The sequence below is a fragment of the Enhydra lutris genome, unplaced genomic scaffold, assembly GCF_002288905.1.
Source record: "Enhydra lutris kenyoni isolate GAN:26980312 unplaced genomic scaffold, ASM228890v2 scaffoldscaffold34, whole genome shotgun sequence".
Lineage (NCBI taxonomy): Eukaryota > Metazoa > Chordata > Mammalia > Carnivora > Mustelidae > Enhydra > Enhydra lutris.
Genome location: NW_019154118.1, coordinates 21,677,045 through 21,699,726, shown reverse-complemented (window position 1 = coordinate 21,699,726; position 22,682 = coordinate 21,677,045). Strand labels below are relative to the sequence as shown.

The window sequence follows — 22,682 nt, the reverse complement described above, 5'->3', positions numbered from 1 at the left end:
GGGGAGCCTGCTTTCTCCTCTCTCTCTCTCTCTCTCTCTCTCTGCCTGCCTCTCTGCCTACTTGTGATCTCTGTCAAATAAATAAATAAAATCCTTTAAAAAAAAAAAAGAAAAGACTGGGCTGTCTTTTTTCTGAAAGAACCGACCTCCCACTGTTCTTTCAATGACATCAATATATACCAGGAAATGCCAAGTAAGAAAGAGAAACTCAGAATAATTTTGGCCCCTGAGGCTGCGTGCTAATTAATTGAAAAGCCTGACATTTATACAATGCTTTAGAATTTAAAAACATCTTCATATTTCCACTCTCATTTAATCCTTACAACATTCCCATGAAAGAGATAAAATATTACCATCTCTGTTCTAGTGTAAATTCAGTAAATCTGGGAATCAGGAACAACCAGCAAGCCGCGTCTTCTGACCCCTTACTCTCTTCTATGCACTCTGTACACTTTCAAGTGAACTGTACCTTCCCAGTTCTTAAACCAGCAGGTTTTTTTTTCTTTCTCAGCCTATGGTCATGAAAAGAATGCCAATTTATGGGAAATGAGTAAAATTTATGGGAAGTGAAAAACCTCTGAAGGCACTAACCTCCCTCCCTCCCCTTGCACCAGAGGTGTGCGGAGCGGGCAGAGGGGAAACGAAGCAGCAGCAGCGACAAACAGGACATACGATGAGTTAAGTTTGGGGTCTGTGGCTCCACCGAGTTCTGCTCAAACTTGGAAACACTTCTGCTCAGGGACCAGCCCTGCCAGAGAAACCAATCCCCAACACTTCTGATAGAGCACAGGAGACTACTAAAAGCTTGCTGCTACAGGCCACTGTGCAAGCTGTGGGATTCTGGGTGAATTTTGGCCTGATCTTCCTGACACCCCGCATCTTGTAAGTCTACCCCTGCTCTGCAGTTGAGTTCACTCCTTCGCTGCCTCTCATCTAGCCAACCAGAATCATTTCCTGACTTCCTCCTGGACCTCCAACGTTCCCTCCTTTCAGTGCACCTCCCACACGATCACCAATGCAATCTCAGATGTCACCCCCTCTTGGGATCTTCCTGGGTCCCTCCCACCCCAGTCCCGTGGAACTGCCACACCCCTCCTATGCTTTAGTGGCACTTCTCTGATGGTGTTTCTCTCCAGGTTTACCATAAACTCCCCAAGGCAGTGGTCTTGTCTACACACAGTCTAAAGTCTTAAAGGTAGAAGATATTTGATAAAGTTGATCAAATTGAGCCCATTATGCTTTATTTCTGGCCATACCATCTGGCCTGTTAGGGAAGCAGAAGGCTCAGTGGGGAGCAGCAAGCAGCCTCTCTGGAAAGGAGCGCTGAGGAGCCTGAACGCAGAGGAGCCACTGCACCTATGTGGCATACCAGGGGCTCCAGTCACGCTTGGCTCACCACGAGCCAAACCTTTGGCTCCTTCATCAAGAGCTTTCAAATTCTCACATAGGAAGCGTCCAAGCATGCTGCTTTGCCTTGTCCCAAAGGCTCTCCATTTACGGGCACGAGCTATGGGTCTAGGGGGCCACCAGAAGGGTAAATGGGGAGATGGGCAGCCCTTCTCATGTCAACCCTTCAAAACTAAAAGGGGAAAAAGAGTCACCTGAAAACTACTCCCTTGCCCCACTTGCTATTAACAGAGTTTGTTCTGTAGCCAATGTATTGCTGGTCTGTATTTGTGAGCCACTCAGTTTCCCTTTGCTAACAGGAAGGTTGCTTGGGGTCTGCTGTCCCCTCAGAGCTGGAGATCTTCCCAGGGCCAGACCTCATGTTCTCACAGTTTTCCCAACTCAGAATAGAAGGCCCAGGAGCAACCTACCCCAAGTATCACATCAAGTAACAATAACGAAGACCGTATGTGATGCAGAGAGCTTCCCAACATCACTGCGGCTTCCCCTTCCAGGTCTCTCCTATGACTGGTCCAATCTGACCATGTGTGAGTATCAATCCACGATCCCACCACCTCTCAGGCCCCTCCACTCCCTCAGAACCCCCAACCCTCCTCACCCAGCTCACAGCCATGACCACTCTCCTCCATAAACTCAACTCCCTTGTCCCCTTCTTGCTTTGTTGAACTTTCTTGGCCTAAACCCAACCTGCACACAAAAGGGTGCATCAATGTTCACAGCAGCATTATTTACAATACCCAAAAAGTAGAGATAACCCAAGTATCCATGAACTGGGGAAGAGGTACACAAAATGCTTATATCCATATGATAGAATAGTATTCGACAACAAAGAAGGACACCGACTGATACATGCTATAACGTGAACGAACCACCAAAACATGCGAAATGAAAGAATCCAGTTACAGAACCCCATGTATTACATAATTCCACTTACATATATACAACTGGCAAACTTAATAATTATTAAATTGTACACTTAAAATGGATGGATTTTACGGTATGTAAATTATACTTCCATGAATTTGTTTTAAAAAACTAAAAATAAAAACCCTCTGGTTAGATTCACCTGTTCTGTGATTCAGCACTGTGGCTCTCTCTACAGCTAGAGAGAAAAAGGCAACCACACTGGTCCCACTTAAAACTCAGGTGGGTTCTTGATCTTGTCTTCCAATCATACTGTTTGTTGAGCTTCTTTGTTTCCTACTTGCCTCAATTATCTCCCTCTCCTTAATTCTCCGACCTCATCCCCATATAGTCCCTTCTCATCTGATTCTCCTAACTTCCTGCTTCACGGAGAAAACAGGCCAGAGAACCTCCAGACTCCCATTATCACACCGACCTGCTGCCGGTTCCTAGTCTGCTCTCTCTAGCAGGTACATGTGACTATTTAAATTAAGATTAAGTAAAATTAAAAATTCAGTTCCTCATGCACAGTCATCACATTTCAAATGTTTAAAAGCTACATGCAGCTCCTGGCTCCTATACTGGCCGGTACAGACACAGAACTTCTCCTTCACTGCAGAGAGATGATCTACCTACCGCCCATCTGTCCAAAACATTTCCGCTACTTACAGGTATGTCTCCTCTCTCCCACCTTAAGAGCACTGCTCCCGCAATTCCTTCCTTTCTCCTACATAATCACTTTTCAGCTAAGAGATCATTTCCATTGGCATACAAATACAATTGTTACTGAAATAGGTAATAGATAATGGCATTCTCAACAGAAACACGAATAACGAATATGTGATATGATAAAGGTGTTAACTGATCTACTGTCACAATCATATGGCAACACATGAACACGTGGACACCTTAAACTTACAAAATGCATATGGTAATTTTTAAAAAAGATAATGGTAAGGATTGCACAACACTGTAAATATAATTAATGCCACTGAATTATACACTTAAAATAGGTAAAATGGCAAATTTTTTAAGATTTCTTAGAGAGAGAGGGCGAGAGAGCGTGCACACAAGCAGCAGGAGCGGGGGTGGGGGGGGAGGGAGGAGACTCCCCACCAAGCAAGGAGTCCCACGTGGGGCTCAATCCCAGGACCCTAGGATCATGACCCAAGCCAAAGACAGACACTTAACTGACTGAGCCACCCAGGTGCCCCTAAAATGGCAAATTCCATGTTTCATATATATATATACATATATATATATATATGTATATATATATATGTATATGTATATTGTATATATACTACCACAATTAAAAAAAGATTTAAGGATAAAATCATCTCTCATCATCACTTTTCCTACAGTACCACCCACCACCAGCTATAGCCCTATTTCTCTGCTTCCCTCTGCTTCTCTGACTTCTCTCTTACACCATCTCCAATTCTACTTTTGCTCTCATCCTCCTCTTCTCTCAAGTCACCACGCCTCTACCACTCCACCAAAATTGCTTTGATCAGCTGCCTAACCCAATGAACAGTTGTTCTTATTCAACTTTATTTATCAGCAGCTTCTGAGCACTCCCTCCTCCTAAAAATACCTTCTTCCCTGCTTCTGAGTCCCAGACCTGCCTCTCGGGACCTGGTCCTCTAGCTTTTCCTTTCTGCAACTCTGCCCACCAGGCCTCCCTGGACTTCTACCCACAAAACACCTGACTCCTCCAACTCAACCCCATTACTCCTTCACCTGACGGCCCTGACTTCCCTCTTGTCATTACTTCTCAGGCCCTTCTGAAGAGCCAGAAAAGCCCTGGTCTATTTGATCCCTCTATTTTTTTTTTTTTTTAAGATTTTTGACAGACAGAGATTACAAGTAGGCAGAGAGGCAGGCAGAGAGAGAGGGTGGGGAAGCAGGCTCCCCGCTGAGCAGACAGCCCGATGCGGGGCTCGATCACAGGACCCTGAGATCATGACCTGAGCTGAAGGCAGAGGCTTAACCCACTGAGCCACCCAGGCACCCCGCATTTGGTCCCTCTATTTAAGATCAAGTAAGGCCTACCCCTTCCTTGACTGAGCCTTAACCCTAAAAATAATGGATGTGAACTTCTAGCTCCTTAAAGGACATAGTCAATCTTCCTAACAGTGTTATAATACTCTCAGGAAGATAGTTGAAGTTGATTGCCAAAAGTCATCCATGTCAAACACTTATTTGCATTGTCTCCAGTGGATCTGTTTTAGTTAGTTTCTTTTATTTGGATGATACCTGAATAAATTTTGCATTCAGTGCCTAGAAAAGGAGAGCACTCTTTTAGATTTCTCAGGAAGCTGGACAAGAATAGAAGATGTGTTTGGGTCCATATAAAAAGGAAATGATGGCTATTACAGTCAGCCCAAGACTGGAAGTTATTCAATCAAGATTCTAATTTTCGCCCTATTATTCAATCTTAAAAAGGATACATTGTATAACATGGATGAACCTTGAAAACATGATGCTAAGTGAAAGAAGCCAACCACAAAAGACCACATATGGTGTGACTCCATTTACATGAAATGCCCATCACTAGTTCATCTCTAGCCACGTACCTAGAAACATCAAGGAATGGTCTGTAGGCCAAGCTGATCCATTCTTCTCTATTTGATGAGTATTTCGGCTCCCGGGGCGTTTCTCTCGTGGTGTCCAAATCCACTAAATAATGGCATTTACTGATGTCAATCTGCAATGGAGAAAGGCCAACGTTTCATCAGCAATTGCAAAGGTCCTTTCAGGATAAGGAACATCAATTACAATCCTAAAAATTCCCACAGAGTTTCAGGAACACAAACCTCCAAGTCCTTGGACAACATTACCTGTGCTCTCTCCCCTCAGATGACAGTGTTGGGTGCTGGGAAATTATTTAGGCTCCAGGTTGCAGGAGAGAGACATGCACCCACCCAGCCAAATATATAGGTAAGCTTTGGGAGTTCTGACACGAGTTTGGGTATTAAATTCCTCTGGCCTCACAGGCACTTCTGAAGCTAACATGAGTCCACAAGCTACTCAGAAAACTCTCTTCTTCTATCATTCCCTTCCAATCTACCACCTCTTATCGCAGAGACTGAAAGTGCATCACCTAATCACGTACGCTAATGTGTGAGGAAGCCCTACGCCTGCTGACAGAGCCATGTGAGGTCACCCTACACCTCCTAAGTGGCACAGCAATATCACACATCATCATCTCCTTCACAAATTCCAGAGAACTGACAGAGACACGGGAACTGGCATCGTAGCAAAAGATCAGTAAAACTGAGATATCAGAACTGTAAGAGTGGAGAAGGTTACAAAAAATATATAGCAACTATTAGCAAAACTATAGCCATCCAGCTGCTTTCAACAGGGATACATCAGAGCATCACAGGTAATCATAAGAGAATATTAATACATTTCACTTAAAACTATACAAGTACCATGCTTCTCACAGAATTGACTAATTGAACAGAACACGCTATGATACTTCTGCTGTTAAATAGTCCCTAGTTCCTAGTCCTAGCCAAAAATCCCAAGTATATGACAGAGCCAGATCCGGACCCAAGTCAGTATGACTTCAAAAGTCCTATCAAGACTGGCCCAAATGACTGATTCAGAAGGAAAGTGCTCTCAGGAGCTCATCTAAACGTTTCTTACAAACTAAAACCAATGAAGAGTCCTCCTAGAATGCCAGGTGTCAGCTAAGATAAAGGCCACTGGAAACATAAACAGATTTATAGCAAACCTTATATTTAATGGTAAAGGGTTGAAAGTTCTTCCCTTGCGATCAGGAATCAGTCAAGAGTTACCACTACTTTATTCAACATTGTACTAGAGATTCCAGTCAGCAGGGTAAGGTAAAAGAAAGAAATGACAGAAGACATGGAAAGAGATGATAAAACTCACTCATCACAATGATATGACTGGTATATAAGAAATCTGGTTGCCCAACAAATGTTTGGAATTCAGAGAGTTTATCAAACTTTAGACTTACAGGATGTAAACATCAATGTCATATATTCCTACAGAACAGCAGAAAATATAGAAAATGTTTTTATTCTTCAAAATTATGTATGTTTTTATATTATAAAAACATAATTCATAAGAATATGAAAATGTATGCCCTGGAATAAATCTAACAAAAATATGGGAAAGTCCTCTATAAAAAATTATGGAATTTCATTGATAAATATCTGTCAACTGATCAATTTATAATGTGGTATATTCATATAATTAAAATGTGGCAAATACATGCAATGAAGTATTGTTCAATCTTAAAAAGGATACATTGTATAACATGGATGAACCTTGAAAACATGATGCTAAGTGAAAGAAGCCAACCACAAAAGACCACATATGGTGTGACTCCATTTACATGAAATGGGGCTCGATCCCAGGACCCCGGGACCATGACCTGAGCTGAAGGCATAGGCTTTAACCCACTGAGACGCCCAGGTGCCCCAACAGATATTTATTTTTATATACTGATTTATTTATTTATTTATTTATTTATTTTAAGATTTTATTTGTTTATTTGACAGACAGAGATTACTAATAGGCAGAGAGGCAGGCAGAGAGAAAGGAGGAAGCAGGCTCCCTGCTGAGCAGAGAGCCCGATGTGGGGCTCGATCCCAGGACTCTGAGATCATGACCTGAGCCAAAGGCAGAGGCTTTAACCCACTTAGCCACCCAGGCGCCCCTATACTGATTTATTTTTAAGATTTTTATTTATTTGACAGAAGAGGGAGAGAAAGGGAATACTAGCAGGGGTAGCAGCAGAGTGACTGAGAGGCCCAATGGGGCCCAACGAGGGGCTCAATCCCAGGACCCTAGGTGCCCCAAAACAGGTATTTATATCCCAATGTTCACAGCAGCATTAATCACAACAGACAAGAGGTAAAAACAACTCAAAAGACCATCATGGAAGAATGGATTAAAAAACTATCTAAGGGGGGCTCCTGGGTGGCTCACTGGGTTAAGCCTCTCTGCCTTCAGCTCAGGTCATGATCTCAGGGTCCTGGGATCGAGCCCCGCATCAGGCTCTCTGCTCAGCAGGGAGCCTGCTACCCCACCCCCCTCTCTGCCTGCCTCTCTGCCTATTTGTGATCTCTCTCTCCCTCTGTCAAATAGATAAATAAAATCTTTAAAAATAAAAAAATAAGAAACTATCTAAGGCGTATCAATTTTCAGTTTGAAATGATTAAAAAGGTCTAGAGAGGGCACCTGGGTGGTTCAGTGGGTTAAAGCCTCTGCCTTCAGCTCAGGTCATGATCTCAGGGTCCTGGGATTGAGCCCCCATCGGGCTTCCTGCTCAGCAGGGATCCTGCTTCCTCCTTTCTCTCTGCCTGCCTCTCTACCTACTTGTGGTCTCTGACAGTCAAAAAAATAAATAAAATCTTTAAAAAAGAAAAAAAAAAAGGTCTAGAAATAGAGAGTGGAGACAGTTATACAACAGTGTGAACGTGCTTAATACCACAGAATTGTATCCTAAAAACAGTTGAAGTTGTCAATTTTATCACAATCAAAATTTGTTGAAATAAATTTTAATCTCAAAAAATTTGACAGTAAAGTATTAAATGGAGAGATAAACCTTAGTCCTAAACAATCACTGTTATAAAGATGCAAAGTTTAAATAAATTGATCAATATAGTAAATGCAATCTCAAGAATTCCATCAGACTTTTTTGGTGAAACTTTATAAGTTAATTCCAAAATGTATAAGGAAATGTACAAGGACAGCCAAAGCACCATTAGGAAAGAAAAGCAAGGTGATGGGCTTACTTGCTATAAATTTAGAGTAATTAAGATGAGAGGTGTTTAGTGTAGGAATAGATTGAAAGACTAATGAAGAGAATAGAGCCTAGAGTGGATGCAGGATGATTTATGTCCCAGTGATACCTCAGGTCAGTGGGGAGAGGATGGGCTCTTCACTGACCAGTGCTGAGACAACTGGATATCCACTGGGGGAGAAAATGGACCTCAACCTCACTCCACTCACAAAAACCAACTGCAGATGGATTATAGAACTAAATGAAAAAGGCAAAATTACAAAGCTCTTGGAAGGTAACATCAGAGAAGATCTGCAAGATCTTATAGTAGAAGTCTTTTTAGACAAGACACAAAAAGCATGAACCACCCAAAAAAATGGATAAATTTGACTACATTAAAATATCTATTCATCAAAGACACCCTTCTGAGAGTGAGATGAGCCACAGAATGGCGAAGAAATATGTAACAAATTCAACCATCAAGGATTCCTATCTAGTACATGTAAAGAATACCTGCTAGTCAACAAAGACAAAGACCACCCAATAGAAAAATGGGCAAATGACTAAGGCACTTAAGAAGAAATGGGCAAATGACCTTGACAGGTACAAAGAAGAAATCTAAATGGCCAAAAACAAATGAACAATGCTCAACCTCATCAGTAATCAAGGAAATGCAAATCAAAATCACAATGAAAATTTACAATACCGAGTGCTGGCCAGAATGTGGAGCAAATCTATCCCTCGCTGACAGGAGATTAGATTGGCACAACATTTTTAGAAAATTATTTCACAGAATCTACAAAAATTGAATACATACATTTGCTATGATCCAACATTTATATCCCCAGGTTTTAGACTGAACCATATGAAATAATTAATATTTCACTGTTTATTCCATAAAATTGGTAATTTCACTGTGGTTCAAGCTAATGTGTATCCAATAGAAATACATGCACCAAAAGACAATTCAAGAATGTTCAATGTGACTTTATTTGCAGTTGGCCCAGACCAGAAACAGCAAACATCCATCAACAGTAAAATAATACCCCGTGGTATAGTCACACAAAGACATACTATGCAGTAACAAAAGAAAACAAACTACAGCTACATGCAACAACATGTGTGATTATTATTAACAAAGTGTTGAGGGAAAAGACCAAAATGCAAAAAAAAAAAAAGAAAAAGAAAATGCAGTATGATTCCATGTACATGAAGTTCAAAAACAGCCAAAACTCATTTAAATCATTTAGGAATGCATATAAAAGTGGTAAATCTAGAGAGAAGAGCAGGGAAATTATCACCATATAAAGTCAGTTGAGCCCCCCTGAAGGGGGCAGTGGGCAGTGATCAAAAGGAGTTGCTGCGGGAGTTCTGGATGGGGGTAATGTTCTAGTATTTGACCTTGGTGATGTTTACACAGGCACCTGGCCTCTAATATTACTGATTACTGTACACCTGTGTTTTGTGCACATTTAGGCTTATGGGTTATACACAACTAAAGGTTTTTAAAAAGTGCTTTTAAAAACAACTTGTTCACTTCTAGCCTGCAGTAAACTCTGTCTTTCCCCCCACAACCCCCCCACCCTGCCTCTAACTCACAGTACTGTTCCCATTCTCTCCTAGCATTATTTATATGTAAAAGTCTTGAGTTTCACATCTGTCTCTACATATGGGCTATTCCTCCAGGGGAGAGAAGGCACACTGGGAACTGACGTCAGACCCAATTCCATTCCACATAACTCTAAAAATGATCCTTCGCATAAACACTTCAGGAAGCAGACTTTCTGGTCTCAACACCCACTCTGTAGCTCCCAAGGATTTTAAAAACATGAAACAAGTTTTTAAAAGCTTTGCAAGCGCCATGCCTCTGTAGTCAAATAGAAGCAACCAGGGGCAGAGACTCCTACGGTCTCATGCCAAGACCTCCTTCGGTTAGATGCCCTCCGTACAACATTTCAATATTTGACCTCAACCTGGCCTTTTCTGGCCAGGCATACTCCAGGTCTGATTATCTAGGATTTGGTTCTGGGTACAGGGGTCTCTCAAAAATCTGGGTAGTAACTAACTAATACCCAACTAAACCAGTTAGCTTTTGGTTCCATTCATCACACCATCCATATGCAAATTCCATTTAATGTTGTTAGAAAGATCCCATGGGAAAATCCTATTACTTGAGTTAATAGTCCATTAAAAAATATATAACCTCTTCAGCCTTTTTGGGAAGCAGCTGCTGATTTTTTTTTTCCAGCAAGCAGTTAATGAACAACGAAAACACACAAGGACAAAGGCTCCCAGCAGAAAATGGTTAGCTATGATCATGGGCAGGTTCTTCCTCTTCTTCTTCTTTTTTTAAAAGATTTTACTTACTTATTTGAGAGAGAGAAAGAGAGAGCATGCACAAGCTTGCGGGGAGGGGTAGAAGGAGAGGGAGAAAGAGACTCTCTGTTGAGCAGGGAACCCAAAGCAGGGCTCTATTCCAGGACCTTGGGATCATGACCTGAGCTGAAGGCAGACACTTAACTGAAGTACCCAGGTGCCCCAAGGGTAGGTTCTTTATTAAAGAAGAAATAAGATATTTAGAGAAAAGGAACAACAAACAACAAAATAAAAAGGCAACCTATGGAATGGAAAAAAAAATACTTGCAAACCATTTAACTGATAAGGACATACAACTCAAGAGCAAAAAACCAAATTATCTGATTTTAAATGGGCTAAAGACCTGAAGAGACACTTTTCCAAAGAAGATACATGAATGGCCAACAGGTACATAAAAAGGTACTCGATGTCACCAATCATTAGGGAAATGCAAATCAAAACCATAATGAGATACCACTCACCTCGCATCTGTTAGAATGGCTATTATCAAAAAGACAAGTGATAACACGTACTGGCCAGGATGTGAAGAAAAAAAGAACACTTGAAAACTGTTAGCGGGAATGTAAATTGGTACAGCCATTATGGAAAACAGTAAGGAAGTTCCTCAAAAACTTAAAAAGAATTACTACATCATCCAACAATCTCACTTTTGGGTATATATCTGAAGAAAATGAAGTCACTATCTTGAAGAGACATCTACAATCCCATGTTCATCGCACCATTATTCACAAGAGCTAAGATATAGAGACAACCTATGTGTCTGTCAGTGGATGAAATGTGATACGTATGTAACACATGCACATGTCACATTTCATGGACTTAGTCAAAGTCCATGTGCACATGCACACACACACACAGGGATATTATTCAGCCATAAAAAAGAAGGAACCCCTGCTATGTATGAAAAGATTAATCTTGACGGCATTATGCTGAGTGAAGTAAGATTGACAGAGAAAGACATAGTATATGATCTCTCTTACTGTGGAATCTAGAAAAGTTGAACTCACAATAACAGGTATAATGGTGGTCACCAGGATCTGGGGGAAGTTGAGAGAGGTTAAAGGGTAAAAATTTCAGTTACAGGATGACAAAGTTCGGAGGACCTCAAGTACAGCCTAATAACCATCATTAACAATATGGTGTTGTAGGGGTGCCTGGGTGGCTCAGTCGGTTAAGCATCCAACTCCATTTTGGCTCAAGGTTGTAAGATCGAGCCCTGTGTTAGGCTCCACACTCAGCAGGGAGTCTGCTTGAGATTCTCTCCCCCCCTCCCAAACCCTCTCTACAAAAAGGAGGGGAGGGAGCCAATACAATGTTGTACATCTGAACTCTAAGACAGCAGATCTTAAATGTTCTCAACATTAAAAAAAAAAAAGGTAACTTTTTGTTATGTGAGGTGATAGACATGCTAAGTCACCCAACTGTGGTCATCACTGTACAACATACACATTCATCAAATCACCACATTGTGTACCTTAGACAAAGTTGTGTGTCAATTTAATCTGAGTAAAGCTAGAGAAAACGTTTATTTAAACAATTAGAAGAGGAACTCTCTGTCAGGGGGCTTAGATTCAGGTCTGGCCTCCACCACAAACTAGATGGCTGACCCATACTCACTTATCCTTTTTATGCCTCAATTTCTTCTGTAAAATAAGAATAATACCATTTACCTCAGAGAGTTATAATGAGGATTAAATGAAAGGATTCACTTGAATACAACCTGTAAACTATAAAGGACTACACAGATCGCTGTAACATTGGAAGGAATCTTTGACTAAGTCCATGAAATGTGAGAACTTGACTGAGAGGAAAGAGCTTTGGAGCATTAGGGCCCATTAAAGTGAATTGTTCTTGCTCTCAGTTGCCATCAGTGTTCACTGTCAATTCAAGCTACGCCCAACATGTACGACAAGATTAACTACTCACAGTTCTCCGTTAGCAATGAGTCAGCAGCAGCCACTAAATGACACTAAAAATGTCTTCTGGGCATCATCAAAGCCTTTATTAAGTACCTATTTGACATTAGCATATATAAAATACAGAAAGTCAGTATTATAAGAACAATCAGAGTTTAGAGAGGAAGAAATCACTGGGGGTTGAAAAGATTTCCTGGAGATGGTGGTAAAAGAAAGAACAGAGTCAAAACAGCAGAAATGAGCATGGTTTACAGGGGAAACAGGAGAAATACCGGCTGGTCCCAGGAGGTGTGTACTGAGAAAAGTGGAAAGAGAATCTGAGGGCTGAAAACCCAAATCAAGAGAATCTAGATTCTGTGCATCAGGATTCTACTCTAGGCTTTTCAGCCAAAAAGTGAAGTGATTTAAAAATGGGTCTCAGAAAGAGAGAGACGCATGCATACTGGCTACGCAGGTTCGGGGGGGTGGGGGGCATACAGCAGTACTGGAGGGAAAGGTTGGAAGCAAGCACTCAGCTCACTAAGGCATTCAGCCCCGCTGTGAGTGAAGGCACCCTGAGGTTCTGTGCAGGGGGAAAGAGGAAAGAAAGGGTAAGTCTCGGGCATATTTCAGAGGAAACCAGTGATACCAAGACTTCTAACCCAGTGAACAGGAGAAAAAAGTGGACTGCGCATGAATAGTCAGTCTAGGTGAGATGGAGAAAAGATGTTGTATTTTACACGAAGGAACTGAAAAAAGGTCCCAGTACCTGGAACACCAGGACTTAATGGGTGTTTGCTGTTCCTACTGCCTGCAACACTGCCTATTCCCACCTCATAAATCTCCCATCATCTTTCAGATCCCAGCCAAAAATTATCTCCTTAGGACAGTTTGCCAAGTTATATGCTCTCATAGCAACCACTACGTCTCCATTAAAAAACTCCATCATTTGTGGCACCTGGGTGGCTCCGTCGGTTGGGCGACTGACTCTTGATTTCAGCTCAGGTCATGATCTCCAGGTCCTAGAATCAAGCCCAGCATTGGGCTCTGTGCTCAGCAGGGAGTCTGTTGGAGATCCTCTCCCTCTTGCTCTCTCCCTCGCTCTCAAATAAATAAATAAAATCTTGGGAGGAAAAAAAAAAAACTCCATAATAAAATCTGTGAATTAACTGGGAAGTCAATAAACTCTGTGGAAGCTGGAGCTGTGTCCAGCTCATTCCCTCGTGCATTCCCAAACCATGCCCAGTACAAGGTGCACAGGAAGTGCCAAAACACAGTGAACAAATGCGCACAAGAGTACAAGAAAAAAGGTGTAACTAAGAGAAGGGAGGAAAAGGTGAAATGGTAAGAAACAGGACAAAAGAGAGGAGCAGAGAGGCGTGGAAGAGCACAAATAACGTGCAGGAGGACACCTACAGCACTGAGCCAGACGTGAAGAAGCAAGGCACAGAAGAGGTCATCAGAGAGGTTGTAGGAAAAGAATCAAAGGAGTCTAGTTTTGAAACTTGGGGAGAGTGATTTCAAAACCCACCAAAAGGCTGCAAGGAGACTCTGACATGGAGAAAAGTTAACAACAGGGGTGGGTTCCCCAACTGTACCCAAGAACACACTTATCACAGTGCAGTATGCCTGTGGGGGACAAGGAAAGAACTCACAGCCCAGCCTCCTTCTCTCAGTGACCTTCCCTGCTGTCTATCCCGCTGCCTGAGCCAAGCCCCACACGTCCTAAGACAGGAAGGATGTGAACTTGCATTCAGGCATCTATCAGCTGGAAATGACAATGACGCACGTAGCTGTAAAAATAGAGATCTTTGGCAAGGGCCAACGAGCCGTTCAGGAACATCACAGAGAAACCATCTCCATGTTTAAGAGATCTCATTTCTCAAATGTCACTGAAAAGTCTGGTAAACAAACGCAGTAAAGAATCCTCTAAGACTTTAAGAGGAAAATGCGAAAGATCCATCAAAATCAATTTGTCCCGTAACCTCTAAGTCAAGTGGGAGGACCGAAGTTGAGAAAACGGTTCACTTTGCCCCAAGCTAAGTACAGTCTGCTCCTAAACTGAGGCGTCAAACAGCAACAACGGCTGGCATAAGTCAGGAATTTAATGAGTCTAAGCAGTATGCAGGATGTCTTTCTTTCTAAAACATCTAATAAATTTGGATTTATTACATTTTCTCATATCACCTTGTAAGCAGCACTAGTGAAGCCCAGAACTTCTGCGTTGAGCCTTCTAAGCTCCGTGGAGGCAGAAACTGAGTCAGTCTTGGCCAGCACGGTGTCCCCTGGTGCCCGTATGTACCTGGCACGCAGCAGCAGTCCAAAAGTACTTGCGGAAGGAAAGAACGGTCACCAGCACACCAGGAGGCTGGCCAGCTTCAAGCACCAAGTGTCAATAAAAACTAAGACTAGCTATCTTTAAGTGCCAAGAATTTTCTCTTAGCTTCTAGCTCCAGGAAGGCTACCTATCTCCTCTAAAATGTCATACGGTGAAGATTAAACCGCACTGTAATACAGCTACTAAAAAAAAATCTCTAATTAGCAAAATGAGTTCAAGCTCCAGTAAACTATTAATTTTGAGCAAGGCTAGACAATTCACGATAACAAGATTTAACTATTTGGGTATTTCATAGAATGAAAAATTGAAGTATGAAAGTTGCCTAGAGAAATCAATTTCAACAACTATTCCTGGATCCCACTACTGTGATGAGAATACACAAGACCCTCCAGGTCTATGAGTGAACTCCTGCTACTGGGAATGGCGTGGAGAACCCAACAAGCACAGAAAATGAAGAAAAAAAAAACCAAAAAACAAAAAAACACACTCAAAAGCAAACTGAAATTCCAAATGGATATTCCTTGCTTTTCCTCAACTCACAGACAAGATGTGGCAGACAAGTTCAGTTCTGCAAGCCTATACTCTGCATATAAAGAATTTGTGAGAATCTATCCTTTAACTCCATTTTAGCCTCATTTTTATTATTAAAAAACACAATTATAACCAGAAATCCTATGTTGTGTGTGTATCTTATTGTATTTAAATATACATTATATCAACCAGCAGCCATAAAACAAACAAGTATTTGAAATAGCAAACTCTCCTAGAAGACATCAGCAGAAAAGCAGAATGCTACTCCAAACCTCCCACCCCCAACCAAGCACTTTTCTTACTTAAGTCGATCTAATATTATCTTTTGTGTCAAAAAATGGGACCCCAAATACTCCGCCTCTAACTCTAGCTCTATCACTTAGGCAAGTCACTTAACTCAGTCTTAGAGGTTTTACCAGGTCTCCACAGGATCTGGACTGAAACCACGGAAATTGCTCTGAACTCTAAGGAAAGATCATTGTAGAGAAAATAATTTCATCACGAGTGTAAACACACTCGGGATTCTACTGGTTCTCAGTAGATTCTACTGAGATTCCACTCTTCTCAAAACTACTGCTGCTCATCATTAGAAACATCTTCATACTAAAAGACATCCGGCACTGGAGAACAAATACACAGGATCTGCTTTCTATATTGTCAAGATTTGGGCAACTACAAAGACTTCTCACACTGACCATAGCTGAAGATGCGTTTGTCAAGAAGGCAAAGGCAAAGTAAAGATCATTCAGTTCTCTGAATTCGCTGATGTCAAGGAGCTATTTAAAGCCAAGATGTTATCATTGTTGTTCTGACATTGTTAAATATGTAAAGGGTGAGGGAAATTCTGTGGGCCTGCATACTTGAAAAATGTTCAATTTTTATAACGCTTCTTTAATTCTAAGTGCTTCATCAATATAAAACAGGTGATTCACTTATTTGTGGAAAATAAGGAATATCATGGAGGACATTAGGAGGAGGGAAAAATGAAGGGGGAGCAGTCGGGAGTGAGAGATGAACCATGAAAGATTATGGACTTTGGGAAACAAACTGAGGGTTTTAGAAGGGAGGTGGGTGGAAGACGGGTGAGCCGGTGATGAGTATTAACGAGGGCCCGGGGTTGCATGGAGCCCTGGGTGTTATATGCAAACAATGAATCATGGAACACTATGTCAAAAACTAATGATGGTGACTAATATGACACAATAAAAAAATATTACTGTAATTCTCAAAAACAACTTTCCTGAAGGAGACTATTTATGCATTAAAAATAATACTTCAAGGGCACCTGGGTGGCTCAGTGGGATGAGCCTCTGCCTTCGGCTCAGGTCGTGATTTCAGGGTCCTGGTATCGAGCCCCACATCAGGCTCTCTGCTCAGCGGGGAGCCTGCTTCCTCCTCTCCCTCTGCCTGCCTCTTTGCCTACTTGTGATCTCTGCCAAATAAATAAATAAAATCTTTAAAAAAAAAATAACACTTCATATTTTTTTTAAAAATGTGATTTGGGAATAGGTCACATGTCTTACAGACAGCCTAGAGTTACCACACAGATACTTCCTGAAGTTGACAATGGCACACACAGAAAACTCAGGACAGTTGTTTTCCTTCTCACATTCCACATTAGACATCACTAATCAACTGCAGCACTCTTGCACAGGCCTAGACACCATCTCCACATGCTTTTTGACCTGGGGTTCCAGTAAGCCACTACCAATTGATCCGAAGAGTCAAATGTACTGAAATCATTTGCCTTCCTTTTTAAATCAGTACATGGGGGTGAACACCCAGGATGGTGGTAATGCCAGTCAGTGAAGCCCAATCCACGTAACACACAGTTCTCAACAATGTATCTCCGTAGAAACAAATCTGTTTTTACACAAAACCCATTATTTAGAAAACTAAGAAATCGTGGGAAATTGCTTATCTTTTTTTACAACAAATTCAAAGTTTCTTATATAAATTAGACTTTTAAAATATCAGCTCATATAAACTATTTCAAGAATACATCTGTAATAAAGAATGAAATCGTTAACACTGTATGTTAACGATACTGGAATTCAAATAAAATAAAAATGCAGTCATTAGTGTTTATGACTAAAATCCCTATCACTACCATCATTAAGGGAAGTCTATTAACATGGGATAAGGAACACGGTCCGTGTTTATGACTAAAATCCCTATCACTACCATCATTAAGGGAAGTCTATTAACATGGGACATTGTATAACATGGATGAACCTTGAAAACATGATGCTAAGTGAAAGAAGCCAACCACAAAAGACCACATATGGTGTGACTCCATTTACATGAAATGGGGCTCGATCCCAGGACCCCGGGACCATGACCTGAGCTGAAGGCATAGGCTTTAACCCACTGAGACGCCCAGGTGCCCCAACAGATATTTATTTTTATATACTGATTTATTTATTTATTTATTTATTTATTTTAAGATTTTATTTGTTTATTTGACAGACAGAGATTACTAATAGGCAGAGAGGCAGGCAGAGAGAAAGGAGGAAGCAGGCTCCCTGCTGAGCAGAGAGCCCGATGTGGGGCTCGATCCCAGGACTCTGAGATCATGACCTGAGCCAAAGGCAGAGGCTTTAACCCACTTAGCCACCCAGGCGCCCCTATACTGATTTATTTTTAAGATTTTTATTTATTTGACAGAAGAGGGAGAGAAAGGGAATACTAGCAGGGGTAGCAGCAGAGTGACTGAGAGGCCCAATGGGGCCCAACGAGGGGCTCAATCCCAGGACCCTAGGTGCCCCAAAACAGGTATTTATATCCCAATGTTCACAGCAGCATTAATCACAACAGACAAGAGGTAAAAACAACTCAAAAGACCATCATGGAAGAATGGATTAAAAAACTATCTAAGGGGGGCTCCTGGGTGGCTCACTGGGTTAAGCCTCTCTGCCTTCAGCTCAGGTCATGATCTCAGGGTCCTGGGATCGAGCCCCGCATCAGGCTCTCTGCTCAGCAGGGAGCCTGCTACCCCACCCCCCTCTCTGCCTGCCTCTCTGCCTATTTGTGATCTCTCTCTCCCTCTGTCAAATAGATAAATAAAATCTTTAAAAATAAAAAAATAAGAAACTATCTAAGGCGTATCAATTTTCAGTTTGAAATGATTAAAAAGGTCTAGAGAGGGCACCTGGGTGGTTCAGTGGGTTAAAGCCTCTGCCTTCAGCTCAGGTCATGATCTCAGGGTCCTGGGATTGAGCCCCCATCGGGCTTCCTGCTCAGCAGGGATCCTGCTTCCTCCTTTCTCTCTGCCTGCCTCTCTACCTACTTGTGGTCTCTGACAGTCAAAAAAATAAATAAAATCTTTAAAAAAGAAAAAAAAAAAGGTCTAGAAATAGAGAGTGGAGACAGTTATACAACAGTGTGAACGTGCTTAATACCACAGAATTGTATCCTAAAAACAGTTGAAGTTGTCAATTTTATCACAATCAAAATTTGTTGAAATAAATTTTAATCTCAAAAAATTTGACAGTAAAGTATTAAATGGAGAGATAAACCTTAGTCCTAAACAATCACTGTTATAAAGATGCAAAGTTTAAATAAATTGATCAATATAGTAAATGCAATCTCAAGAATTCCATCAGACTTTTTTGGTGAAACTTTATAAGTTAATTCCAAAATGTATAAGGAAATGTACAAGGACAGCCAAAGCACCATTAGGAAAGAAAAGCAAGGTGATGGGCTTACTTGCTATAAATTTAGAGTAATTAAGATGAGAGGTGTTTAGTGTAGGAATAGATTGAAAGACTAATGAAGAGAATAGAGCCTAGAGTGGATGCAGGATGATTTATGTCCCAGTGATACCTCAGGTCAGTGGGGAGAGGATGGGCTCTTCACTGACCAGTGCTGAGACAACTGGATATCCACTGGGGGAGAAAATGGACCTCAACCTCACTCCACTCACAAAAACCAACTGCAGATGGATTATAGAACTAAATGAAAAAGGCAAAATTACAAAGCTCTTGGAAGGTAACATCAGAGAAGATCTGCAAGATCTTATAGTAGAAGTCTTTTTAGACAAGACACAAAAAGCATGAACCACCCAAAAAAATGGATAAATTTGACTACATTAAAATATCTATTCATCAAAGACACCCTTCTGAGAGTGAGATGAGCCACAGAATGGCGAAGAAATATGTAACAAATTCAACCATCAAGGATTCCTATCTAGTACATGTAAAGAATACCTGCTAGTCAACAAAGACAAAGACCACCCAATAGAAAAATGGGCAAATGACTAAGGCACTTAAGAAGAAATGGGCAAATGACCTTGACAGGTACAAAGAAGAAATCTAAATGGCCAAAAACAAATGAACAATGCTCAACCTCATCAGTAATCAAGGAAATGCAAATCAAAATCACAATGAAAATTTACAATACCGAGTGCTGGCCAGAATGTGGAGCAAATCTATCCCTCGCTGACAGGAGATTAGATTGGCACAACATTTTTAGAAAATTATTTCACAGAATCTACAAAAATTGAATACATACATTTGCTATGATCCAACATTTATATCCCCAGGTTTTAGACTGAACCATATGAAATAATTAATATTTCACTGTTTATTCCATAAAATTGGTAATTTCACTGTGGTTCAAGCTAATGTGTATCCAATAGAAATACATGCACCAAAAGACAATTCAAGAATGTTCAATGTGACTTTATTTGCAGTTGGCCCAGACCAGAAACAGCAAACATCCATCAACAGTAAAATAATACCCCGTGGTATAGTCACACAAAGACATACTATGCAGTAACAAAAGAAAACAAACTACAGCTACATGCAACAACATGTGTGATTATTATTAACAAAGTGTTGAGGGAAAAGACCAAAATGCAAAAAAAAAAAAAGAAAAAGAAAATGCAGTATGATTCCATGTACATGAAGTTCAAAAACAGCCAAAACTCATTTAAATCATTTAGGAATGCATATAAAAGTGGTAAATCTAGAGAGAAGAGCAGGGAAATTATCACCATATAAAGTCAGTTGAGCCCCCCTGAAGGGGGCAGTGGGCAGTGATCAAAAGGAGTTGCTGCGGGAGTTCTGGATGGGGGTAATGTTCTAGTATTTGACCTTGGTGATGTTTACACAGGCACCTGGCCTCTAATATTACTGATTACTGTACACCTGTGTTTTGTGCACATTTAGGCTTATGGGTTATACACAACTAAAGGTTTTTAAAAAGTGCTTTTAAAAACAACTTGTTCACTTCTAGCCTGCAGTAAACTCTGTCTTTCCCCCCACAACCCCCCCACCCTGCCTCTAACTCACAGTACTGTTCCCATTCTCTCCTAGCATTATTTATATGTAAAAGTCTTGAGTTTCACATCTGTCTCTACATATGGGCTATTCCTCCAGGGGAGAGAAGGCACACTGGGAACTGACGTCAGACCCAATTCCATTCCACATAACTCTAAAAATGATCCTTCGCATAAACACTTCAGGAAGCAGACTTTCTGGTCTCAACACCCACTCTGTAGCTCCCAAGGATTTTAAAAACATGAAACAAGTTTTTAAAAGCTTTGCAAGCGCCATGCCTCTGTAGTCAAATAGAAGCAACCAGGGGCAGAGACTCCTACGGTCTCATGCCAAGACCTCCTTCGGTTAGATGCCCTCCGTACAACATTTCAATATTTGACCTCAACCTGGCCTTTTCTGGCCAGGCATACTCCAGGTCTGATTATCTAGGATTTGGTTCTGGGTACAGGGGTCTCTCAAAAATCTGGGTAGTAACTAACTAATACCCAACTAAACCAGTTAGCTTTTGGTTCCATTCATCACACCATCCATATGCAAATTCCATTTAATGTTGTTAGAAAGATCCCATGGGAAAATCCTATTACTTGAGTTAATAGTCCATTAAAAAATATATAACCTCTTCAGCCTTTTTGGGAAGCAGCTGCTGATTTTTTTTTTCCAGCAAGCAGTTAATGAACAACGAAAACACACAAGGACAAAGGCTCCCAGCAGAAAATGGTTAGCTATGATCATGGGCAGGTTCTTCCTCTTCTTCTTCTTTTTTTAAAAGATTTTACTTACTTATTTGAGAGAGAGAAAGAGAGAGCATGCACAAGCTTGCGGGGAGGGGTAGAAGGAGAGGGAGAAAGAGACTCTCTGTTGAGCAGGGAACCCAAAGCAGGGCTCTATTCCAGGACCTTGGGATCATGACCTGAGCTGAAGGCAGACACTTAACTGAAGTACCCAGGTGCCCCAAGGGTAGGTTCTTTATTAAAGAAGAAATAAGATATTTAGAGAAAAGGAACAACAAACAACAAAATAAAAAGGCAACCTATGGAATGGAAAAAAAAATACTTGCAAACCATTTAACTGATAAGGACATACAACTCAAGAGCAAAAAACCAAATTATCTGATTTTAAATGGGCTAAAGACCTGAAGAGACACTTTTCCAAAGAAGATACATGAATGGCCAACAGGTACATAAAAAGGTACTCGATGTCACCAATCATTAGGGAAATGCAAATCAAAACCATAATGAGATACCACTCACCTCGCATCTGTTAGAATGGCTATTATCAAAAAGACAAGTGATAACACGTACTGGCCAGGATGTGAAGAAAAAAAGAACACTTGAAAACTGTTAGCGGGAATGTAAATTGGTACAGCCATTATGGAAAACAGTAAGGAAGTTCCTCAAAAACTTAAAAAGAATTACTACATCATCCAACAATCTCACTTTTGGGTATATATCTGAAGAAAATGAAGTCACTATCTTGAAGAGACATCTACAATCCCATGTTCATCGCACCATTATTCACAAGAGCTAAGATATAGAGACAACCTATGTGTCTGTCAGTGGATGAAATGTGATACGTATGTAACACATGCACATGTCACATTTCATGGACTTAGTCAAAGTCCATGTGCACATGCACACACACACACAGGGATATTATTCAGCCATAAAAAAGAAGGAACCCCTGCTATGTATGAAAAGATTAATCTTGACGGCATTATGCTGAGTGAAGTAAGATTGACAGAGAAAGACATAGTATATGATCTCTCTTACTGTGGAATCTAGAAAAGTTGAACTCACAATAACAGGTATAATGGTGGTCACCAGGATCTGGGGGAAGTTGAGAGAGGTTAAAGGGTAAAAATTTCAGTTACAGGATGACAAAGTTCGGAGGACCTCAAGTACAGCCTAATAACCATCATTAACAATATGGTGTTGTAGGGGTGCCTGGGTGGCTCAGTCGGTTAAGCATCCAACTCCATTTTGGCTCAAGGTTGTAAGATCGAGCCCTGTGTTAGGCTCCACACTCAGCAGGGAGTCTGCTTGAGATTCTCTCCCCCCCTCCCAAACCCTCTCTACAAAAAGGAGGGGAGGGAGCCAATACAATGTTGTACATCTGAACTCTAAGACAGCAGATCTTAAATGTTCTCAACATTAAAAAAAAAAAAGGTAACTTTTTGTTATGTG

At 41.0% G+C, this 22,682-nt stretch overlaps 1 protein-coding gene across 4 annotated transcripts in view; it reads right to left on the bottom strand.

Moving 5' to 3' along the window:
• The window catches only part of LOC111153921 (ALG9, alpha-1,2-mannosyltransferase), a 106,802-nt gene that overhangs the window by 21,014 nt on the left and 63,106 nt on the right, over positions 1-22,682 (bottom strand). For all 4 annotated transcript variants that reach the window (XM_022513237.1, XM_022513235.1, XM_022513234.1 and 1 more), the window contains one exon: positions 4,890-5,020. In XM_022513237.1, coding sequence (XP_022368945.1) covers positions 4,890-5,020 — 131 coding nt within the window. The remainder of the gene's footprint in view (positions 1-4,889; positions 5,021-22,682) is intronic.